This window comes from Ips typographus, linkage group LG3 (genome assembly GCF_016097725.1).
Source record: "Ips typographus isolate SLU linkage group LG3, UJ_Ityp_2.0, whole genome shotgun sequence".
Taxonomy (NCBI): Eukaryota; Metazoa; Arthropoda; class Insecta; order Coleoptera; family Curculionidae; genus Ips; species Ips typographus.
In genome coordinates, this window is record NC_138424.1 from 16,450,265 (window position 1) to 16,474,718 (window position 24,454).

Here is a 24,454-nt window from a genome sequence, read left to right on the forward strand (position 1 = left end):
GGAGAATATATCATTAGGAAAGCCTTGGACGGCTGGGAGGAGTTGTCATAGATGGCAGAAACAGGAAATGTCGAGTCTTATTGAGCGAGTAGAGAGAGTGAGCTTGGAGTTCGGTCTACAACTGAACCGTCAGAAAACGAAACTTATGTTAATAGATCGCACGCACAGCATGGAAGAAATGCCTAATATTAAAGATGTCGAGAACGTGGAGGAAATAACTTATCTAGGTGCCCACATCATCAGAAATGGCGGATTAAGTCAAGAAATCAAAAGAAGGATAGCTCTTACCAAAACGGCCATGACCAAACTCAACAAAATTTGGAAAGATCGGCATATAACAACCACAACAAAATGCAAATTAGTAAACACCCTAGTTTTTCCAATTGTGCTATACGCAGCAGAATCCTGCACCTTAAAAGCCACAGACATCGCCAAGTTGGATGCGTTTGAGATGTGGGTCTGGGGAAGACTACTGAGGATCAGTCAGATGGTCAACTAAAATCAAGCAACTGATTCTCAAGTAATTTGGACATGGCAGCAGGAGGAAAGATGGCAATCTCGAAAAACTTATGGTCTAGGGGAAGGTAGAGGGAACACGACCTAGAGGACATTCTCAAAAACGATGGCTGGACCAGGTGAAGCAGTTTACAGGAAAATCTTTCCAAGACAGCATTAGAAGCACGTCAGGCAGAGAGGAATGGAGGAAAACTGCTAAAAACACAACATGAGACTAACATAGGATCACGACGCTTTAGAGATACTTATTATTTTATCACTATTTGGAGACCTCCTTTTTCTATCAAAAACAATTAGCACTCTGATGAGGTTACTCAAGTGACGAAAGCTTGGTGTCTTAGAAGTTTTTTTTTAACCGCCCCAGGGCAGAATACCCGGCAATTTAATATTCGGTCCTTCAAGAGAATGAAATTTCCTAATTTCATTGATTGCGTCTACAGTATGTCCAAGATTCGATTCTCTATACAGGGATCTGGCTTCCTGTAAGAGCTTCTGCTTAAAGGTTAAATGGGGAAAGTTTTAGAGAATTTAATAGGCAATCCAACACCGTTTTAAAAATATTAAATTTTTGCTTCGTTTTTGAATTATTTTCGAAAAACCAAAAACAACAGTTATTTTCAAAAAAGTGCTGTATTTTCGCTAATTTTAAAACATTTAAAATTTGTACACAAAGGGGGGGTTCAGTTTTAATTTTCTCTAAGAAAATCCATAACGGGCGCTGTGTTATGCGTAGGACAGCCATCCTGTTGCAACCATAATTTTCTAATGTCAGCTTCATTTGGCACAATTTTTCGAAGAGCTGGTAAGATCTCAACTCTCATTAAATCCAAATAATTCCTTCCATTAAGATTATAATCAAATGTAAATGGCCCTTTAAATTAAACGATTTCCTAAAATAAGAAACATTGCTCAGTTACTGAGTCGCAACTTTATTATAAAACTAATATTTAATATTTTATTTGCATATCAATGATTTCACACCAAATATTTAAGCTAAATCTTGTCTGCATCCGTCTTTGAGCAACCTTATGGGGATTCTCTACAGCCCAAAAATGTCTGTTGGTCTTATTAAAATCACCACAATTAGTAATCCTGCTTTCATCAGTCCATACAACAAATTTAGAAAATTCTGGATCCTGGTCTCCTGGAGTTAGTTCAAATTTTTATTAACTTTGACGCCCTCTAGCGGCCAAACGGTTCAACCTATCAACCAATGGTGTCATATCGTTGGAAAGCCCGTTTCATTGGCTTTCCATTGAAATATAAAAGTTTCTACAAAGTGTCCCAAATAAGGGAGCTATTAAGGATTGAATGCAAAATTGTATCAAAAAAGTTCAAATTTTGTTAAGTCAACTTTGACGCTCTCTAGTGGCCAAACTAGAGAACCAATCAACCAATGTTGCCATATCGTTGGAGAAAGCCCGTTTCATTGGCTTTCTATTGGCATACAAAAGTTTCTACAAAGTGTCCCAAATAAGGGAGTTAGTTCAAATTTTGATAAGTCAACTTTGACGCCGTCTAGCGGCCAAACGGTTCAACTGATCAACCAATGTTGCCATATCGTTGGAAAGTCCGTTTCATTTGGCAACTGTTTTTAAGCTTTTTTAACATAAAAATACATTTTTTTGTAACATGTAATACATCATTTTAATGCAAAAAACGTGCTCTTTTTAACTAGATAAAAAAACAAAATGGCGTCCATAAAAAAAAGAAGTTGATCGTCGGAACTGAAAACGAAATACACAGAAAGATAGTTCTTAAAAAGTTGCTCTACAATGTTTAAGCCAAATTTTAAAATTATCGAAAACTTTTTAATTATTATCGAGCACTTTTTTGAAAATTGTCGTTTTAGGTTTTTCGAAAATAATTAAAAAACGAAGCAAAAATTAAATATTTTTTAAACGGTGTGCCTATGAAATTCTCTAAAACTTTCCCCATTTAACCTTTAAGCAGTAGCTCTTACGGGAAGCGAGATCCCTGTATAGAGAATCGAATCTTGAACATACTATATACGATGCACTGTTTTTTAGCTTACGGGTACAAAAGACGCTGAAAACAAACAAACTTTATTGCACTACATAGCGGAAACTGTCGAAACTAAATGGCCGGATCTGATCAATTTTTACGACGAGATGCCCCATATTGACCGGTAATTTTCAACGCCGATCGGTTTTATTGGTAACTAACGAAATAAACAACGAACATTTTCAGAGCGAGTCGCGTGTCATTGGACACTATACAAAAAACACTGAAACAAATGGACAATAACTTGAAAAACTTGAAAACCGACTTGGAGAATAATCGCATACCTCAGAGTGATGACGATAAATTTGTTGAGGTTATGGATGTATCCTTTTTTGCTGAATAGTAATCTTATCGGCAGTTTTTATTAATTAATTAATTAATTTATTTAGGCCCAAAAACAAGGAATTAACTGATTCACAACATTAACATAAGTTTCATACACTTAAATGGAATGTGATCACCGTGAAAACGATTAGACAGTCGTCGCGTCGGCCCTAATGAAACCGTTTTACGTCATTGGCGTTTAACGCGCCGCGTTGCCAGATGTTTTTTAACCCCGATTTTACATCAATTTTGTAATTATTTATTTCTTATACATACAAGGTGTCCGGTTAAGGGTACAGAGCGGCTATATCTCAACAACGATAAGGTCTTGTTGGAAAAATCTTACAATTAAAGTTAGCCCAGGAAATGGCTGGAAATTAGTTTGAACCATAAGTTAAGTAAGAAACCCTAAACTTATTGTATCTCGGAAAATCATGCGATGAGCTATAAATCTAAAAACGTCATTTAATAACTTGGGTAACATCGCATCGTTTTGTTCTATGACATTTTTTCGTAAATGTCATAATAAGAGAGAGACAGGTCAATGCAATTTCTTATATTTAACTTTTAATATCTTCTGAACTATTTAACCGATTCGAATACTTTTGGTCTAGTTTGAAAGGGCATTTTAATGTTTTTCAAAAGACATACTTTTTTGTACCGTTTAGTTTTACAGAAAATACACTAGAGGGCGTTTTCTGCAGAGGATACACATTTTTTTGTTTTTTTTTTAAATTAAATGGAACAATCCGTTTTATTTTGCGGAAACAAAAAGAACTTGAAGTTATGTCAATTTTTTGTGGAAACCGTATTACGATATCTCCACCTGATTTCAAATAAAAGACAAAAAACTCAAAAAATCTGATACCTATAACTCGACCTTTAATTGTCCAAACAAAGTTAGCCAAAAAATTCTCTTCTGTAGTATCATATTTTCTTTAGTTGTCGGTTTCCTTTGAAAAATAATGTCTTTAATCTACCCCAAAGATAAAAATCTAAACACGTAAGATCTGGCTAACGCGCGCGGCCAGTGAAACAAACTTCCTCTTTTCTAATAACACGATTTGAATATTGCTCGCCTAAATGCTGACGAACGTTTCGGTCACAATTCGCCGGACATCCATCAAGTTGGAACCACATATTTCTTCTTGCTTCCAAAGGCACGTCTTCCAAAAGTGGTGGAAGGGAAACGTTTAAAAATTCCAAAAACCCATCTCCATTATCAGTTTTCTTCAATTCAATTTTTCCTTCCACGATTCCACACCATACGTTTAATCTTCAACGATTTTAATATTCGACTTGCCGCATTCAATGTGGGTTATTCTCGGACCAGTAATGCATGTTTTACACCCCCTGCGCTACTGAAAGTGGATTCGTCCGTCCATAATACACGTGATAGAACATTTGGATTTTCCCGAATCATATTTAAAAGCCAATGACAATAGTACAGTCATAATCAGTGTCAGTTAATGCCTGATGTAGAACAATGTGGTAGGGGTGCATTTTTTTATTTTGCAGAATGTCGTGAACAATTGTTTTTGGAACTCCCAAGTCTTCGGAATTTTTTCTGGTACTTAAGGTGGGATCATATTGAACATAGGCCAACACGTTAGTAATATTTTCTACGGTGCGTGTTCTGCGAACTCGTACAGGTCTTTGAACGGTCTGCACATTACCAGTTTCCAGTAGTCTCCTAGCTAACCTGGAAAACACTTCACGAGAAAAACGTCTTTTCTGTGGAACTTGCAATGCGTATTGTCGCGATGCAATTGCAGCATTTTTGAAACATTTTATACTTTCAGATGATTGTTGAGTGAGTTTTGACAGTTATGACAGCTGTTCCGTGACGCAAGCAAATTATTAAAGTGTTTCTTAACGTTCCAACTGTCAAATTTGGCTCCATAAAGCTGTAAAGACTACTTACGGTGTGGTTCCTCCAAGATACACATCTACTTCGCATTTTATACTTTCCAAATGTCAATTGCTTGAATTGTTGCGTTTGATGGGCACTTATTAGCCTTTTCTTTATCATTTCCTTGAATTCTCCTAAAGTTCCTTAGCTATCCTCCCCTCCTAAGTGCCGTCTCGGTTGAGGTTGGCAACCGATATGACAAATTGGTCTTTGTTTTGGGCTTAGTGGTGATTTTCTCATGTTTCTTAACAATGATTTCTTCTTTCTTCCCATACCTCGCTTTCCCTCAATCTTGCCTTCTGTAATTAGTTGGATCTGGCTATATTCCTGATGGCGCATTATGTGTACGAGGTAGGCTGTTTTTCGTATTTTAATCATGTTGACTAGGTTGGAGCGAGTATTCATTCTCGTAAGTACTTTTTGATTGGTTGTTCTACCTCTCCACCTAATCTCTTGCTATATGGATAGGATGAAGTCGAGTGTTTCCTCATAACTGAACACTTTACTCTCTTACAAAGTGCTTTGAACGTCAGGCCTTTACTAGAGATTTCTTGCCATATTGGACTGGGCTCGCTTTGTTCCTTTCTCAACAACAATGGACCTATGTCGCTGTCTTCTAGTTGATCCTTCCTAATTTCATCGGGACATTCATTATCGGTTTTCAGCTGAACCATTATGACGGACACAACTCCTTCACGTTGTTCCGCTTTCTGGCAATGTTTGCATTCTTCGGCGCAAGATCTTCTTGATAGAACATCTGCGTTATTATGCAGCTTTCCGGGTCGATGCTTGATGTTGAAATTATACTGCTGGAGTTTTTCCTGGTCCCTTCTGGATTATTGTACGTCACTCGTTGGAGAGCGTGACGGTGTCCTTACTCGACATTCTCGTTTAATGTGTCCCGTACGTCCGCATCTATAACACTCCACTGTCGTGATCGGGCGTGATCGTTCTAACTGTGTGAACTGACCATTTCCTGATGTTGCCATTTGTTGCACTAATTGGCCGACCATTGATATAATTTCATTTATTGATGTAGCAACATTATCGGCTGGCGGTACTCTCTCCTCTTGAATAGTCACGGCCCTGGTCTTTGGCTTTAAGTCATTGCACGCAGCTTCAAATTCCAGCGCTCGAACCAGTAATTCGCTGCTGTTGCTCCCTTTGAAAATTTTCAGCATTTTCTTTACCTCCGGATCTCGAATCCCTTCTACAAAATTCTGTGCCACAATTTTTTCTTGGATTTCCTCCGGGACGGCTGGGTAAGCCAGATGCACAAGGCGACGAATTTCGGCTTCAAACTCTTGTAAATTTTCATCACTTTTCTGCTGTAATGCCTTTAATTGTGTTTGATACACTCCTTTCCTATGCTGATCCCCATAACGTCGTTCTAATGCAGCTACTAGGGCTTCATAGTTGCTTTGTTGGGCGATAGGGAGAGTCTGTAACAGCTCCAATGCAGGTCCTCGTAATGCCACCACCAGTGCTACAGCCATTTCCTCGTTACTCCATCCATTTGCATTTTACGTTGCTCATGAAGTTTGACCGTCGTATGTGGGAGGCTTGATCTTGTTGAGCCCGTTTCCGGTGATCACTGTAGAGCTGGCTCTTCTGCTGTCAATTTTCTCGTTCTAAATTGCGTAGCTTTATCTCGACATTATTCTGAATTTTATTAATGTTCTCCTGAACATCATTTAATTTTACCTGATCATCATACTCCATCTTTTTGAGACGGGCTATCTACTCTTGGATCTCTGTCTTGTTCCCCGCTAGAACGTCCAATATTTCTACGTTACGCTTTCCTTGCCGCTCTTTGTCTTCTTGACGCATTTCTATATCTTGTTGTTCCTTGTCTTGTTGTCGAATCCCTTCTTGTTTTTCAAGCATTGCAATAATAGCTGCAAGTTGCTTGTTATTGGCATAAAATAAATAATACACTTTTTCAATACTTTTTTCCTTGACTGAACCACATTTAGAAATTCTCCAAAGAAGCTCGAGAACAGTGCGACGTGATGCAAGAGATGTTTAAAAAAATGGAGTTACTGTACACGGAACTGGCCGAGTATTACGCTTTCGACAAACAAAAGTACACTCTGGAAGAATTTTTTACGGATTTGAAAACGTTTAAGGATAGTTTTATTGTGAGTAGATCCGATTTTTGTTGATGTAGCGTGACTTAAATTGGATTATTTACAGCAAGCTAAAGCTGACAATCAGAAAGAGCGGGATATGGAAGAAAAGAGGGAAAAGATGCGTTTGGCAAAACAGAAGCAGGAACAAGAAAGAGCGGAAAAGAGCAAGCGGAAGCTAATCGATATGAATCCCACACAAAACCAAGAAGGTGTAATGGATAGGTTCGTTTTATATTATTTTTATTTGAATTGGGGAATGTTTAATTGACGGTTATTTCAGCTTATTGGAAGCGCTATCCAGTGGAAATGCTTTTGCTAGAAATGAGAAGCGAAAACGAGGAAATCGTCCGTTAGGAGGTGAGTTAGTTCTCTAAGTTATCAAATTTTATAATTCTTAAAATAACTATTGTCTAACAACAAGAATACGAGGAAGTGGAAATTATATTCGAAGGTATGAAAAGTGTCTCAGACTACTAAATTGAAACATTTTATTTATACACCAGTGACCAAATGTTTTAACGGTTTTTTCTTTAATTAATTTAAAGCCGAAAGAAGAGCACAACTCCAACGTTCCAGATCAAGAACGGGTCTGATTGCCGGAAGAGAACTTAGTAGGTAAGTGGTGAGCTCTCTAAATATAAGAATCTCAGTGTACACACTACAGGGTGTTTCATAATATATGCGCGCAGGGCTTGAGGATATGGTAACTCGTGGTCAACTCGGTTGGCATGTTGTTCTGCTCCTCTACCTCTTCTCTCCATGTTTAGGGATAGCTTTTGGATTTTTTTTTCCGTTTAATCCAAGTATAACTTGCCCCTTATACCCTTTGTTTCCGCTAGGATAGTTTTAACAACCCCACACCTGACACCAAATGTAATGGCCCAAAAATGCCTTATTCCATTTTTTGGGTCTTACAAGCCTATTTTTGGGGTTCGAGGGGCAAGCGCTATACCCTAAATGACACAACCACCAACCGCGGATCAAACATTTATTCAGGTTCCAAAATCATAGACAATTTCTCAGCTAGGTACGGTTCGGTTCCAAAGACTTAGGTCTAGTTAGCAATTCTGGCTTTAACGTACCTTTTGGACATGTTGAGTTAAGTTGAAGTGACAGGCTTTAGGTCAAGCGGTTACGTGGTTTCTTTACGAGAATTTTTATGGGTTTTCCAAACACCTTAGTTTCACAGATCTTGCACACTTAAGAATTTTGGTAGAACTTATTTTGCACACATGACTAGAACTAGACCCATTTGGGTCTTTTTTAGACTTTAACTTTATCTACCGTTTTTGACCGATTATTCTACCGCCATTAATTATTTTGACTTGGCAACACTGCCTCTGGACCATTTTGAATCTTTCATAGACCTCTAAATGCTACTGAGAATAAATGGTATATAAACATTGATTCGTTGGTCATATACTATACAGGGTGGACCATAAGTAATATGACGTATAGCTGCAGCATATTCCTGACATCAAAATAATACGATTTAGCTTGTCCTTGTACCTAATGTATACCAGGTGTCCAAGAGCACCCTGGACATAGGAGATTAACATGGGAAAACGGTTTTGATATTTTTGCGCCTGTACGGTTGATTTGATTGAAAAATCGTATTAATGAAAGTTATAGTACCTATCACGGACTAGTTTTCTGTATTTTTTTCGGATCTCTAACTTGAGCCCTTTCGTCGTAAAACACGAACAAAAATGAGAAAATTTAAACTTTTGGCCTGCACTGTATAGGCGGTTGTCGGGCAACGGGTAAACAGATCATTGTTGCGGGTACGGTTCTAATTCAAATTTCAAAAACTATTAAGAAATTGCAATGTTTGTTCACAAAAACGGTTTTTACCACTTCAGCGTGGAATGGACTGCCATTCATGGCAATAGCTTGCTGCTTAACTTCCATACAAGGCTTCAATCTATTTTTAACAGATCCTTTCCCCTGAGCGGCTGTAAAATACAAAAGCAGCCTTGGACTACCAAAGGACTAAAGACGTCCTCTAATAATATGAGATGTCTACACAAACTTGAAAAATACTTTATAACTAACAATTTATTTGTATACAGCAATAGATTGATAGGGCTAGCAATAAGCAAATGGATATATGGTCTATTGTTAATCAGTTTAGGGGAGCAAAACATGATGGAGTATGCTCGAGGGTCGATTTGCCTGCTCAGACACTCAATACCTTTTACTACTCCATTGCTCCGAGCAATGCCAACTCAGTGAATGTTATAATTATTGTCGCGATCCTTCGGCGGACGTATTTCCGTTTCAGGTTTCGTACCAGTGGATGTCGCAGAATTAAGAACCACTTTTGCTGAAATAAAAAATAAGAGTGCAGTGAGCTGGGACGGAGTATCTGTCAAAATCTACGAGCATCTTCCTGACGAATCGTTAACTTCCAGTTAACGAATCGATTCTTTGCGGTTACTTTCCTTCTTTTTTGAAGTCTGCAACAGTACTACCATGGTTCAAGGGTGGTGATAGAGACTTGGCTTCTAGTTATAGGCCGATTTCTTTGCTGCCCCCGATGGGCAAGATTATTGAGAAAATTATGAGGAAAAGGATCAACGGTTTCTTGGAGAAGCATGGGGTTCTTTCTCCGACTCAATTTGGTTTTCAGTCGGGTTTGGGCACGGGGGATGCTATGTTTGGGGTCCTGTATGTGGGTATAAATGAGGGTGAGGTGTGTGTGTCCTTGTTGACTTCACTAAAGCCTTCGACTGTGTTTCCCATTTGGCCTTACTTGTGAAGCTCCAGAGGTGCGGTTTCAGGGGTTTTATTTTGGACTGGTTCAGATCAAATTTGTTTGAACGATCACAGGTTCAGATTTCAGGATGAGGAGTCTGGTAGAGGAGAGCTTGTTGCTGGGATCGATTTTGGGTCCAATCTTGTTTTTGGTGTCGGGTAAATCATTGACATACAAAAAGAAGTAAAGAAGGAAGATGTATATCTTTTGCAGATGACACTGCGATTGTGTGGCGCCACAGAAATCCTCTAGTGTTGGAAGAAATGGTGCTCAGAGACCTGGCTGCAGTCAAATTGTTGTGTTCGACTCATTCCCTTACTTTAAATCTGGGGAAAACTAACATAATAAACTTTAAATGCTCTATTGATGCCTCATTTGATAACACAACAATTGCGAGCTTGGAATCGGCGAAGTATTTGGGACTGGGGTTGGATGAGGGACTTAAATCTGACCAGCATGTTTTGCAATTAAAAGGTGAATTGGCTGCTTCTTGCTATGCTGTTAGAAGCACAAGAAAAATGCTAAAATCTCGGGTTGCTAAGAGTGTATACTTTTCAATTGTGGAGTCTCACTTGAGGTACGGCATTGCTTTTTGGGGGAATTGCTCGGCCAGCCTGTTTCTGGCTGTTCTCCGTTTGCAAAAGCGCGCAATTAGTTTGGACCCTCGAGATTCGTGTAGGGACCATTTTGGACGGTGCTCCATCTTGTGCTCCAAAACTAATTTTTTTTATCAATTGTAACACGCTGTAGCTCTAAAAGGCACCATTTTTAGAGGGTAAACTAATAGAAACTCATTTTTATATTTTTGGACGAGCTGCCATATCCTGAATATTATGAAACGCCCTGAATATTTATTCTGAAACGGGTTTATCTCAGACGTTCCCAGTCGTTAAAAATCGAGGATCTCCCTAACTTTGCTTTGCCCGAAGGCAGAGAAAAGCTTCTGGAAGATTCTGAGGAGTACGGTTATTCGACCACGTCGTTGTTTTTCTGATTGAACGATTCAAGTAAATCAAGCGTGTTTTGTTATGTTTGACGCCTTTAACCCTGGCTTTAATTAATTTTTTTGAATGATTAACCAAATTGATTTTAACCACTAGGATTGTGTGAAGTTATTAGCATAATACACTGGGTGTTAGGCTAGAAAAAGTGACGCGCGAAAAGTAATTTAAGACAACGTATTCCATTTCATATTATAAATGATTGGATTACGTTTCTGAAACACAGTAGGTGATTGAATTTGTTTGTTTAAACTAATTGGTACAAACAAAAAAAAAACAACTGATATGCATGCAATAATATCATTAAGAATAATATGTACAGGGTGTCTCACGACGAAAGACATCGATCGATATAAGATAAACTACCGATAGGTAAGTTTTGAAAATTTGGTAACATATAGTAAAGTCAGCATGCTCAATTTTTGCACCTCCGGTTTTACTGGCAGTAGGTGTCAACTTCTGGCTGTCAACCAAATGATAGTTCTCAAAAAGTTAAGATAGGGACATGCAAGCTATTTTGCTCTATCTCATTTAGATTAGGAGCATAGATTAACACAACTAGATAGATGTTCATCTCCGTGTTAACACGGTGAAGCAGTGTACTGTTCTCGCGGAGTGAGTTTACCCGTGCGTCACGAAGGCTACGTCATTTATAATCATATGAATCAAATCAAGTTTTCGTCAACAAACCTGTTGTGTTCATATTATAGAAAAGGACGTGTCTAAAGCTTCGTCGCGTTTAAAATTTTGCGTGTATTGTCAGTCATAAAGTAGAGATCTTTGGCTGCAAATTTGCACTAAAACAACCTTATACCAAAGCAAATCAAAAATATCTGGACCGAAATAACATTTTTTATTTATGAGAAGTCCCCGTTCCTTTTAAACAAATTAAAAATTCAGTAAGACATTCTGAGTGATGCTGTAGTATCTCATATCTCATTTTCAGGTTGCAATCCACTTATTTTATTTTAAACCCGCTGGAAAACCTTTTAGACGCTTATTTTATTTTTTCTGACTTTATTATTAATGTTTCAAGAAATTTTTATGAAAAATCTATAATGCAACCCAAAAATCTCAGTCTCTGGAAACAATGAAATGTTAATAGATGTTTCTTACAAAAGTAGATATATTTTACTATTATTAACATACTATCGTTGTACATATCATATAATGTATTTCTAACATCCATTTTAATGCTTTCAGATAAATCAGTGGTCTTGGCCCGTCGATAACATCTCGATTTACGTTTTCTAGGTGAGGAAATCATAAGATTACTTGCTTGCATTTTCCGAATGGAATAAACAGTTTTGCGGGAAATTTTCAAAGCAGCTGCAACCTTCTAGTATCAAAAAATACATCAGTAAGAATATGTAAGGTCTTAAAATTTCTTATTTTCTTCCTGAACAGATGATAAAGCTTCTAAAGGTCCTCCATTGGTTTTTTCCAATTCAAAATATTCACAAAGGTTAAGAATTAACTGCTGGGCTTGTCTGTGGAGAATTTTTTTCAGGCATTTTCTAAAAAAATACTGTAATAGTAAGTAATTCCGAATTTAGGAAAAACTAAATGGCTAAATAAAAACCATAATAACCACTCCCACTTTTTGTTCAAAACAGGTTAGTTAGTAATTGTGCCAATTTTGGTTAGATCGTGACAGCCACATAAAAAAAATAAAAATATTAATAATAATATTATGAAAGTACTTACAGTTAAGTTAAGTCAATAATGCATGTCTACTTCTAAATCATAGGGAGATGACGCACGGGTAAACTCAGTCTTTTTGAATTAAATTAAGTCCTTATTTCATGGTTTTGGGTCAAGAAACAGGTAAATAAAACAAAGTCCAGTGCATACAAAATATATTATATATATTTTAAGGAAATGAACATACAAAACATATACTCTACAAAAATAATAAGCTTTTGATTAGTAAGTTTTTGCACCAACTTACTAAACCCAAGACTTTAAGACTATATAGTTAAGAATAGATCATAAAGCTATACTTTATACATAAAACATACATACACATACTTTTTACATTATTTCTATTAAGTACTACTACTAGTAGTACCTAGGTATAGTGCAAAACTAGGGTTATAAAACAGATACATAATACTGTTACGGTCTGGGCCTACTATGCTCGATACTTCTTAACGAGCGCTCGCCTCGGGATGAAACCGATGCGCCGTAATATCTGGCCGGGCGCGTATTAAAGTAGGCCACAGTTAGGAAACGCTACCTGGAATATTCTTGAATGGTCAAGGCAACCCGCGAAGCGTTTCGCGGTCATTCTAGAACGTGGTTTGCGAATATAAAAGACGCGGTCTCGACCGCAGTAGTAGTGAATTTGGGAACGCGGATAAGTTTAAATAGCGGAATAATTGTGGTAGTGTTTTTAGTAGCTGTGTTAATTATTGTACGGAGTGTTTTGAAGTGTAATAAATGTATTAATCGTTGAGTTAAATTGACTTTGTGTGAACCCACGGGAAAATCGTAACAATTGGTGTCAGAAGTGCGATCAGACTTTAGTGCGACGTGAATTGGAACTAAACTTCGGGTTAGAGACTTGTGTTCAGGACCGGACTAGAGATTTTCGGAACAGTGGTGTGTTAAATTTACTTTATGCCAATAACAAGACGTCAAAGTGCAAACATGGAGGCCCAATTTGCAGCTATTATGGCAATGCTTAAACAAGACAAGGAAGAACGACAACAAGACAAGGAAAAACAAGAAGAGAAACAAGAAAGGATTCGACAACAAGACAAAGAAGAAAGAGAAAGGATTCGACAACAAGACAAGGAAGAACAAGAAAGGATTCGACAACAAGAGAAGGAAGAACAAGAAAGGATTCGACAACAAGAGAAGGAAGAACAAGAAAGGATTCGACAACAACAAGAAAGAATGCTACAACAAGATATAGAAATGCGTCAAGAAGATAGAGAGCGGCAAGAAAAACGTAACGTAGAAATATTGAACGTTCTAGCACGGAACAAGACAGAAATCCAAGAGTATGTAACCCATAGTCTCAATGATGTTCGGGAGGACATTAATAAAATTCAGAACGATGTTCGGGAGGACATTAATAAAATTCAGAACGGTGTTCGGGAGGACATTAATGATGTTCGGGAGGACATGAATAAAATTCAGAATGATGTCGAGATAAAGCTACGCGACTTAGAGCAGAAAATTGACAGCAGAGGAGTCAGCTCTACAGTGTTCACCGGAAACGGGCTCAACAAGATCAAGCCTCCCACATACGATGGTCAAACTTCATGGGCAACGTACCAACTCCAATTTGAGGCCGCTGCAAATGCAAATAGATGGAGTAACGAGGAAAAGGCTGTAGCACTGGTGGTGGCATTACGAGGACCTGCATTGGAGCTGTTACAGACTCTGCCTATCGCCCAACAAAGCAACTATGACGCATTAGTAGCTGCATTAGAACGACGTTATGGGGATCAGCATAGGAAAGGAGTGTACCAAACACAATTAAAGGCAAGACTGCAGAAAACTGGTGAAAATTTGCAAGAGTTTGAGGCCGAAATTCGTCGCCTTGTGCATCTGGCTTACCCAGCCGTTCCGGATGAAATCCAAGAAGAACTTGTGGCACAGTGTTTTGTAGATGGGATTCGAGATCTGGAAGTAAAGAAAATGCTGAAGATGTTCAAAGGAAGCAACAGCAGCGAATTACTAGTTCGAGCGCTGGAAGTTGAAGCTGCGTGCAATGACTTAAAGCCAAGGATCAGGGCCGTGACTATTCAAGAGGAGAGAGAACCGCCAGCCGATCATGCTGCTACACCAATGAATGAAATTAAATCAATGTTCGGCCAAATAGTGCAACAAGTGGCAGCATTAGGAAATGGTCTTTCCACACAGTTAGAACGATCACGCCCGATCACGAGAGTGGAGTGTTATCGATGCGGACGTACGGGACACATGAAACGAGATTGTCGAGTAAGGATACCGTCTCGTTCTCCAACGAGGGACGTACAACCATCCAGAAGGGACCAGGAAAACTCCCACTAGTCAACATTACGGGGCGAATGTTGACTAGCGAAGACAAAGCCCCCAGAATTATCTCCATCAGAAGCCTGGGTAGATCAATGGGAAGCCTGAACGTAGATGGAAAGGTGGATGCGATGAACGTTACTTTTACTTTGGATACCGGTGCGGCAGTATCTTTGATCCGGTCAAACCTTGTGGATAAAAGTCAAATTAAGCCTTTACGAAGAAGTATTCTCCTACGCACTGTGACTGGAGAATCGGCTAAAGTTTTAGGAGAAATAACAGTCAAGATTTGCCTTGGAAGGATTACGTTTTACCACACCGTGTTAGTAGCAAATATTGAAGATGAATTTATTCTGGGAATGGACCTGATTCGTCAACATGGATTTTCTTTTAATCCCGAGCAAAATATCCTAAGGTTTGGAAGTGAAGAGTTCATCCTGTCAACCAATCACCGCTATGAGTCACCCATTAATGTTTTGGCATCTCAGACAGTAAAAATAAGCGGCAATTCCGAGCAAATAATCATTGGACAATTGGAGCAGAATTCTGGGAGCTGTGTTGGACTTGTACGAAACCCGGACCGACCAGGAAGATGCCTCATTGGGAAATCACTTGTAAATGGAGGAAGTGAAGTCCCAATAAGAGTTGCAAACATTTTTCCAGACGACGTCAAAATCAACAAAGGCGAAATTATTGCGGTATTCGAGCCTGTAGTCAAAATAACCAATTGCGATGGGTTACCAGAACAGGAGGAGCAGTTGGGGGAAAACAAGCTCTTAAATGAACTTGAAAAGACCTGGAAACATCTGTCAACACCACAACTGAAGAAGGCTCGGAAACTGATTTTGGACCATGGTAGCATATTTGGAACACCGAACAATATGGGAAAAACTACCATTGTAAAACACCGAATTAACACCGGCAATGCACAACCGATTCGACAACCACCAAGGAGACTACCAATAGCCAAACAACAGGAAGTGCAGGAATTAGTGGACAGGATGCTTGACGACGGAGTTATAGAAGAATCCTGCAGCCCTTGGTCATCACCTGTTGTTCTGGTCACTAAGAAAGATGGATCAAGCAGATTTTGTGTAGATTACCGAAAACTGAATGACGTGACCAAAAAGGACAGCTATCCACTTCCCCGTATCGACGACACACTGACGACTTTGGCAGGATCCTGTTGGTTTTCTACTTTAGATTTGAAGAGTGGGTACTGGCAAGTTGGCATTGAGGAGCAAGATAAGGAGAAGACTGCTTTTTCTGCTGGAAATGGGCTGTACCAATTCAATGTGATGCCCTTCGGACTTTGTAATGCTCCTGCTACGTTTGAAAGACTAATGGAAATTGTGCTTCGTGGCCTTAACTGGAAGACTTGCTTGGTTTATCTGGACGATATCATGGTGATGGGAAAAACTTTTGAAGAACATCTGGACAACTTGCAAGAAGTATTTGCTAGAATAGGTGGTGCCCATCTTCGATTGAACGCCAAAAAGTGTTGGTTCTTCCAAAAGCAAGTCGAATTCCTTGGGCATGTGGTGACGGTCGACGGAATCCAGACGGACGACAAGAAGATCCAAGCAATTAGAGAATGGCCAGTACCAAAGGATAAACACGAACTCAGAAGCTTTCTAGGACTTGCCACCTACTACAGACGGTTTGTGGAAGGATTTGCCAACATCGCAGCTCCGCTACATCAACTTACTGAGGACAAAACACCCTACTGTTGGAATACCCAATGTGATCAGGCGTTCAGAAGATTAAAGGCATCACTTTGCTCCAGTCCCATCCTCAGTTATCCACAACCAAAAGGAAAGTTCATTTTAGACACAGATGCCAGTAATTCTGGTATTGGAGCTGTATTGTCTCAAGTCCAAAACGGAGAAGAACATGTCATAGAATACTTCAGTAGGAAACTTACCAAAGCAGAACGGAACTACTGTGTAACGAGAAAAGAGCTACTGGCAATAGTAAAATCAGTCGATCACTTTCACAAGTACTTGTACGGACAGGAATTTTTGATAAGGACTGACCATGCGGCACTCAAGTGGCTCCTCGGAATGAAACAACCGGAAGGACAAGTAGCAAGATGGCTTGAAAAACTCCAGCAGTATAATTTCAACATCAAGCATCGACCCGGAAAGCTGCATAATAACGCAGATGCTCTATCAAGAAGACCTTGCGCCGAAGAATGCAAACATTGCCAGAAAGCGGAACAACATGAGGGAGTTGTGTCCATCAGAATGGTTCAGCTGAAGACCGATGATGAATGGAGTCCCGATGAGATCAGGAAGGATCAACTAGAAGACAGCGACATAGGCCCATTGTTGTTGAGAAAGGAACAAAGCGAGCCAAGACCAACATGGCAAGAAATCTCTAGCAAAGGCCTGACGTTCAAAGCACTTTGGGCTCAGTGGGACTCGCTTGTGGTTGAAGGCGGCTTGCTAAAAAGAGCTTGGGAGAGTGCCGATGGAAAAGAGATAAGGAAGCAGCTGGTAGTTCCCAGAGGAAGGGTCGACCACGTACTGGAGGAAATGCACAATGGAAAGACTGGTGCTCATTTGGGAGTAAATAAGACTTTGGACAAAATCCGGCAACGTTTTTACTGGGTGAACTACTGCCAAGACGTGAAATCATGGTGTCGACAATGTTCCATTTGTGCAGCTAGCCACGGACCACAGACGAGATCCCGGGGACCTATGAAGCAGTACAACGTAGGATTGCCGTTCGAACGTTTAGCCATAGACGTTGCTGGGCCTTTTCCTGAGACCAACAGAGGCAACAAGTACATTCTTGTTGCCATGGATTACTTTAGCAAATGGCCTGAGGTGTTTGCGATTCCAAATCAAGAAGCCAGCACAGTCGCTGATATTCTCGTCGAAAATGTCTTCAGTAGATTTGGTGTGCCGTTGGAGTTACACTCTGATCAGGGACGAAACTTTGAGTCCAAGCTCTTTCAGAGGCTCTGTGACCTGCTAGGCATTAGGAAGACCCGAACAACGCCGCTTCATCCTCAGTCGGATGGCATGGTCGAGAGATTTAATAAGACCATAGAGCAACATCTCTCAAAGGTTGTTGATCAGCATCAGAAAGATTGGGACCAGCATATTCCGCTCTTCTTGATGGCTTATAGAGCAGCAGTCCACAACTCAACGGGACAGTCACCATCTAAAGTTCTGTTTGGTCGAGAACTGCGACTTCCATGTGATGTGGTGTTCGGATCTCCAACAGGCCAAAGCACGAACATTGAGAACTACGTTGACGAGTTGCAGGACAGATTACTGAACATCCATGATCTGGTCAGAGAAAGTTTGAATCTAGCTAGCGATAAGATGAAAGCTCGTTATGATCTGAGGGCCAATTCGGGAGGGTTCCAGAAGGATGATAAAGTTTGGTTGTTTAACCCTCAGAGGAAGAAAGGCAAATCACCGAAATTAACACCTGTTTGGGAGGGACCTTACAATGTGGTAAAAAGGTTAAACGACGTTGTGTACAGAGTCCAACGCAGCCCCAAAGGCAAGATGAAAATTGTCCATCTGGACAGACTCAAGAAATACCAGGGATTAGATGAAGCGGATCGGGACGATCAGCTTTAAGAGGGGGGCAGTGTTACGGTCTGGGCCTACTATGCTCGATACTTCTTAACGAGCGCTCGCCTCGGGATGAAACCGATGCGCCGTAATATCTGGCCGGGCGCGTATTAAAGTAGGCCACAGTTAGGAAACGCTACCTGGAATATTCTTGAATGGTCAAGGCAACCCGCGAAGCGTTTCGCGGTCATTCTAGAACGTGGTTTGCGAATATAAAAGACGCGGTCTCGACCGCAGTAGTAGTGAATTTGGGAACGCGGATAAGTTTAAATAGCGGAATAATTGTGGTAGTGTTTTTAGTAGCTGTGTTAATTATTGTACGGAGTGTTTTGAAGTGTAATAAATGTATTAATCGTTGAGTTAAATTGACTTTGTGTGAACCCACGGGAAAATCGTAACAATACATTTATTAACTTTGAAGTCATAGTGCTGTTTAAACGCACTTAAACACTTGCACTATACAAAAGAATACATTAGTTTTCCACTAAACTTACCAAAATAATCGTCATAAACTAAGAAGCTATATTGAGTTCTACAAATCATTAAACCTATTTTGCCTCCTTGAAAACCTCTTATAGTAATCCTCTTACTACCTTAACATTGTAATGAATAAAAATAAACTTTACTTGAGATCTTACCTGCTATAAATCATTATGTTATTAACTATAAGAAGTAAAATAAATCGTCCTAAAAATTGTTTCCACAGTGAAAAGGTAACACTGTCTTTTTCCGGGTTAGGAAAACGAGTTAAAATCCCGAATCGTCGGGAATGTTTTGAAGGGCTGCACCCCTTTATGGCACATCCCGTCTTGCTCATAGTGACAAAATTCTTTGTAAAACCCAGCCAAAAGCTAAAGAAGGAAACTAAAAAAACCTATTGTGCAAAAATTGCACAAACGAGAGAAAACACTATAAAAACACCGCGCACGAATTAGCTAATTTTTCCAAAACCTAAAAATATTATTTTTCAAACGTCAATATCTTGAAAACCGTTGCAGACAGATATAGGTTATGATAAATAAAAAATGAAGTCGTAAACCATAATGGATTTTAAGATTTTATAGTTATTTATGTATTAAGCGCGCAAACCATGACTTTTATGCTCTGAGAATGACGTTTGCTGCGCGACACAAACTGGAGCGCAGCAATCATTCGATAAAGTAAACTCCTCAGTAAAGGGTAACTTTTCGTTGAGATTTGGAACCGAAAAATGCATCATTATTGAATGTTTGTAGAAAAAATACATTTTTGTTCAAACGGACGCGAAGTACTCACTTCACGTACTGTTTAGCGGCCGTTAAATGCACTTTTACGGCCGAAAAAAAAATACAGGGAAAAAGTAAATTCACAATCACCATGTCGCCGTCTACGCTTATAGTTGCTGGTTATGACTTCTCTATGTGTCCACTGTGTGCACCAATTACAGCAGTACACCCATCCAGTACAGCAATCTTCGTCTACCAATTTCATTTTCGCGTTTTTAAAAAAAATAGAAAATATTTCTGAGAAGAGTCAGTTTATTATTTAACGTCACATCAACAATGCATAACCAGCAAACATAACAATAAACGTCACCGTGATTGCTAGACCCTTCTCATTTTATTTATCAAAAATTAGGAATTTCTAACTAAATATCGTTTGAACAAAAAAGGTTGTGTACACCGCGGCCGTGAAATAATTTTTTCGTTCTCAAGATTGTTGTCTTCCTCGGACGCCAATTTTCTTTCGGCCGAAAAAATACCATTTCATGGCCTAGGTATACAAATAACTATTTGACGGCCTAGGTATACAAACAACTATTTTTTAGGTCTCAAACTAGCTGTGGTGTAAGCCTGTTGGTGTGACTTTCTGGTTCTAGACGGGAAAAAGTCGCAGACATAATTTAAAACTTTGAAAATGTTTGTTTAATGACTTCAACAATTAATTACAAGTATACTATTTGTTATTACTTTTAGCTGGTATGGGCTTTTAATGGCTTAATTTAGGAAGCCGTCAAGTAGTGATGTGTATTATTTTATTGTTGAATAATAATACTAAATCATTTCAAAATAAATAGGTATTACCTTAACTTTTGATGAACTGATTATGTTTACAGGATAAAGAAACACTAAAAACGAGTGATGAAGGAATATGTTGACATCAATTCAAACACCGGAAATAAGAAATGAAGGTTTAATTAGTATTAAGTTTTAAATAACGTTTTGATATATTTAGAAATGCATTTGTTCAAAGAAACGTCCAGTATATTATGCGATAATATTAAAAACGTATTTGTAATCTGAATGTTTATATTTTTTTTTTGCAGTCAAATAGCCACGTGACCAGACATTAAATGGACTCAAAAAACAACGAAAGGTTTCATCGCTCATACAGTCCAGTAATCTGTAGTGATATATGCAATTTGTGACTTATTATTATTTATTTTCAACGTAAGTTTAGGGCCTAGTTTTTCAATGTCCCTGTTAAGTTACTAAAAAGGTATAGATTTGATTTGATAAATTTTGTGGTACCTTTGTGAAACACTTAATCTGCCTTAATGAGGACTTTTTTTTTTCGCGTTTTCTAACCGGGGTAAAGAAATTGTATAAATTTATTTAGGTCACAATTGTAAGTACATGTACATATTTTGTGAGCATAATTTGTATATTTGAATTTTTATTATAACAGGTAAGTTGAATCTCTGAATTCTTTCCATTGCCACGTCACTATTGTAAATCATGCCTTAACTTTCTATTTAGTAAACTCAACATTGTGTTATTTCCTTAACTTTGTGATTTTTCTAACGGCTTATCTAGCTTAGTCCACTTAACATTTAGTAATTTTTATACAATGATGTACACACTTCAGTCACTAAAATATACTTTTCTACTCGCATTTTTCGTAAATATTTCGAGGTATTTTCTCTAAATGTATATTGTGAATAGCAGAATTATATCAAACCTATTTTATTATTAAATTTTGTTTGTCATTCTTGTTTTAATTTTGCGTAGATCGTTTTTTTTACGAAAAATAAAGGAAAGTTACTTATACAGGGTTTCGGGAGGAAAGGGAAATATTTTAGGAATGCGTTCAGGAGGTTAAAATAAGATAAATGAACCCATATTAACCGTTGCTGAAATAATTGGTCCTTAGGTTTTTTCTTTTTTGTGACTGTTTTTCATTTTAAAATCAATACAAACAAATAATTGTGGTCTAAACAACAAAACTAAACTAATTTGGAATATTTTCGAAAATACCTCCACCAACTTCAATACAAGCTGCAGCACGCTTGTTAATCTGTCGAGTGGTACGCTGAATTTCTTGGGGATTGTTTCTAATAATATTTACGGAATTGAAAATTCGATTGCGGAGTCCTTCCACGGTCTCTACTCTTGTTTCGTATACTAGTGATTTCATCCACCCCCAAAGGCAATAATCCAGTGGATTTAAGTCTGGTGATCTCGGTGGCCAAGCATGAGGTTCTCCTCGGCCAATCCAACGATCACGAAAACGATTATCCAAGAAATTACGCATCCTGCGACTAAAATGAGGCGGTGCTCCATCATGCTGAAAGTACATTCGGTGTCGAACAATTAGCGGAACATCATCCAACATGTTCGTTAAATGGTCTTCCAAAAACCGTAAATCTCCATATCCAGTAAGACGTCCATCCAATACAAAAGGACCAAACAATTGGTCTTTGAGCATTATACACCACACGTTAATACTGAATCGATGTTGAAAGTTTCGTTCAAACGTGGCTTGAGGATTTTCATCGAACCAAAGATGTTCATTGTGATAATTGTTAATTCCATCGCGGGTAAACTGAGCTTCATCGCTAAATAAAATGTATCTGTGGAGGTCTCGATTTTGTTGGATCCATTAACAAAATTAAACCATTAAGTCATAATCACCTTCTTGAAGACTTTAAACTGGTTGAACGTGGAAAGGCTTTAAACCGTTTTTTCTAAGCGTCTTACAAACGACCACATGTGATGGTATTTGAAGTTCAACACCAATCCGCCTCGCACTAACTCCAGGATTCTCTTCAGCTATATCCAGAACATTTTCTTCAATTTCAGCATCTAAACCCTCCTCTCGTCCAGAATCAATCCTTACGCTTGGAAACATTGCAGTTATTATAATATATTCTTCCGGCGTAGCGGTGAGTTTAAAATGAACTCTCCGCATCGGATGATCGCGAAGACCTCGGCTTGGAAGATGGTACAGTGGCAGCCTAGAGGGAAGCTAAGCCTCGTCCCCAAAGTGGCACTATACACACCTGCCCCTGTCACGGTTTTGTATCCATCTGTAAACGAGACGTCTCCATGCGACTGGAGGATAGAATTTTGAGAGAATTCCCAGTCCTCCCTCTCGGGTACTACAAACTTTAGAGGTCCGGTTGACAGAAGCGTCGGAGGCACCCCGATCCTGCTTCATCAACAGTTCCGGGCACCACGTTACATGTATTATGCAATTTAAACTTTTACCACTGTCTAAATTTCATTTAACAAATTTTCACAACTTAAATTACCTTTTTTATGGCCATGTGACTGTTTTTGACCAGTGCCACTTTGCCTTTACAATGTTGCCAGTTTAAAAATTGAATTTTTATTCACGTGACGTATACAAAGTGTCCAGGATAAGGAGGGCCACTATGGGGATCTTCGATTTAACATTTAATTTTGTTTGACGTTAATATTGGACCAAAACTAATGACACTTGTCCACAGAAACTTTAAAAAACTCGTTAAAGTGGCACTATAAGTTATTTTTTGTAACGTTTCGTCTTTGCGGTACCATCATCAACCTAATTTTTTTTAAATGCGGCCTTTTTATTCCGAATTCAATTATGTATGACACTTTATGGTTTAAATGCGTTTTACTCTGTTTTTTGATTTTAATAAAGTCCTATATTACGGCTTTGAACATTATTTTTTATTTTATTTTTAATTAAAAATTGTCTATGCCAATAAATTGTTCAGGTTATTTAGATGGTTATTATTAATTTGAACTTAAAAATAAGACGAGAAAAAACAGTTTTATCCGATCCCAAAATTAAGAAAAATTTAAATAAAAAAAAAAGTTTCATACGTTATTGAATTCGGAATAAAAAGGGATTTCAAAATCTAACATAAAAACATCAGGACCGTATTTAATAAAATAAAATTGAGGATGGTTCCGCAAAGAGGAAACGTCGGAATGGAAAACTGATAATGCCACTTAAAAGAGCTTTAAAAGATGCTGCGGAGAAGTTTCATAAGTTTTGGTCTAGGTCCAATATTAACGTTACAAAAAATAAAACGTAAAATTACAAAATTCAGTTTTTGCAAAATATCTCAAAAACCGAAAAAAAGCCGATGTTTTCTACATGTCATTTTATTAAGGACTATTTTCACCAACGTATTTCTAAGCTGACTTAGTTAAGTCTTGTTTTGACTGTGACAATTTGCAATTTGAACTGTCACATGCAAATGGCAACTTAAATGAGCTTAAAAATTCATAAGACCATGATTACGCAACTTTTCTCCCATTTAACCAAATCTGTAATTCTAACCGTTTTCCAGATCCCCATAGTGGCGCTGCTTATCCTGGACACACTATACAGAGTGCCCGGATTTAGTGTTTTTTGACAGGAAAACCCCATTTCTTGGCTAAAAAAACTAGTATGCATGTCTAGAGCTCAATTTTTGAAAAAAGATGCGTTTTTCGAATTTCGTCTTTTTTGAAAACTTTTTTGTTTATTAAAATATCGAAGTGCAACCAACACATTCTTAAATCACTTTTTATATGTGATTCCAGTGGCGTGCTTATTTTTTTGCTACTGCCTTCCGTTTTCTCAATAATTGACATAACTTACGTATTTTAAATGGAACTCATAATTGAATATAACTTTTAAAAAATGTCTCTTTTTAAACATTTACTACATTATAAGTATGTCTATAGTTATTCCTACAAATAACTGAAATATAAACTTGCAATGAGTAACAGATATAGACCGAATAACAAATTAGTTTTTCAGTATTTTCACACACATTTAAATAACTAACGACTAAAGAACTAATTTATAAATTAACGGTAAAAAATTATTAAAAATAAAATAAAGAAAAAAAAAACATTCAAGTGTTGTCATAGAAACAAGAAATAAATAAGCGTCACTTTTGACAGCTGATTTGAAAACTTGAGTCAAAGCCAAACGCCTTGGAC

General features: G+C 38.2%; 1 protein-coding gene across 2 annotated transcripts in view; it reads left to right on the forward strand.

Moving 5' to 3' along the window:
• The window catches only part of LOC145726383 (protein diaphanous-like), a 32,444-nt gene extending 11,195 nt beyond the window's left edge, over positions 1-21,249 (forward strand). The window contains exons 11-18 of one of the 2 annotated variants that reach the window (XM_081975425.1): positions 2,547-2,665; positions 2,728-2,863; positions 6,754-6,918; positions 6,974-7,131; positions 7,190-7,266; positions 7,455-7,524; positions 10,544-10,674; positions 20,575-21,249. In XM_081975425.1, coding sequence (XP_081831551.1) covers positions 2,547-2,665; positions 2,728-2,863; positions 6,754-6,918; positions 6,974-7,131; positions 7,190-7,266; positions 7,455-7,524; positions 10,544-10,661 — 843 coding nt within the window. In that variant the 3' untranslated portion in view covers positions 10,662-10,674; positions 20,575-21,249. The remainder of the gene's footprint in view (positions 1-2,546; positions 2,666-2,727; positions 2,864-6,753; positions 6,919-6,973; positions 7,132-7,189; positions 7,267-7,454; positions 7,525-10,543; positions 10,675-20,574) is intronic. The other variant, XM_081975426.1, reaches the window with a different exon arrangement.
• Positions 21,250-24,454: the final 3,205 nt, after the last annotated feature.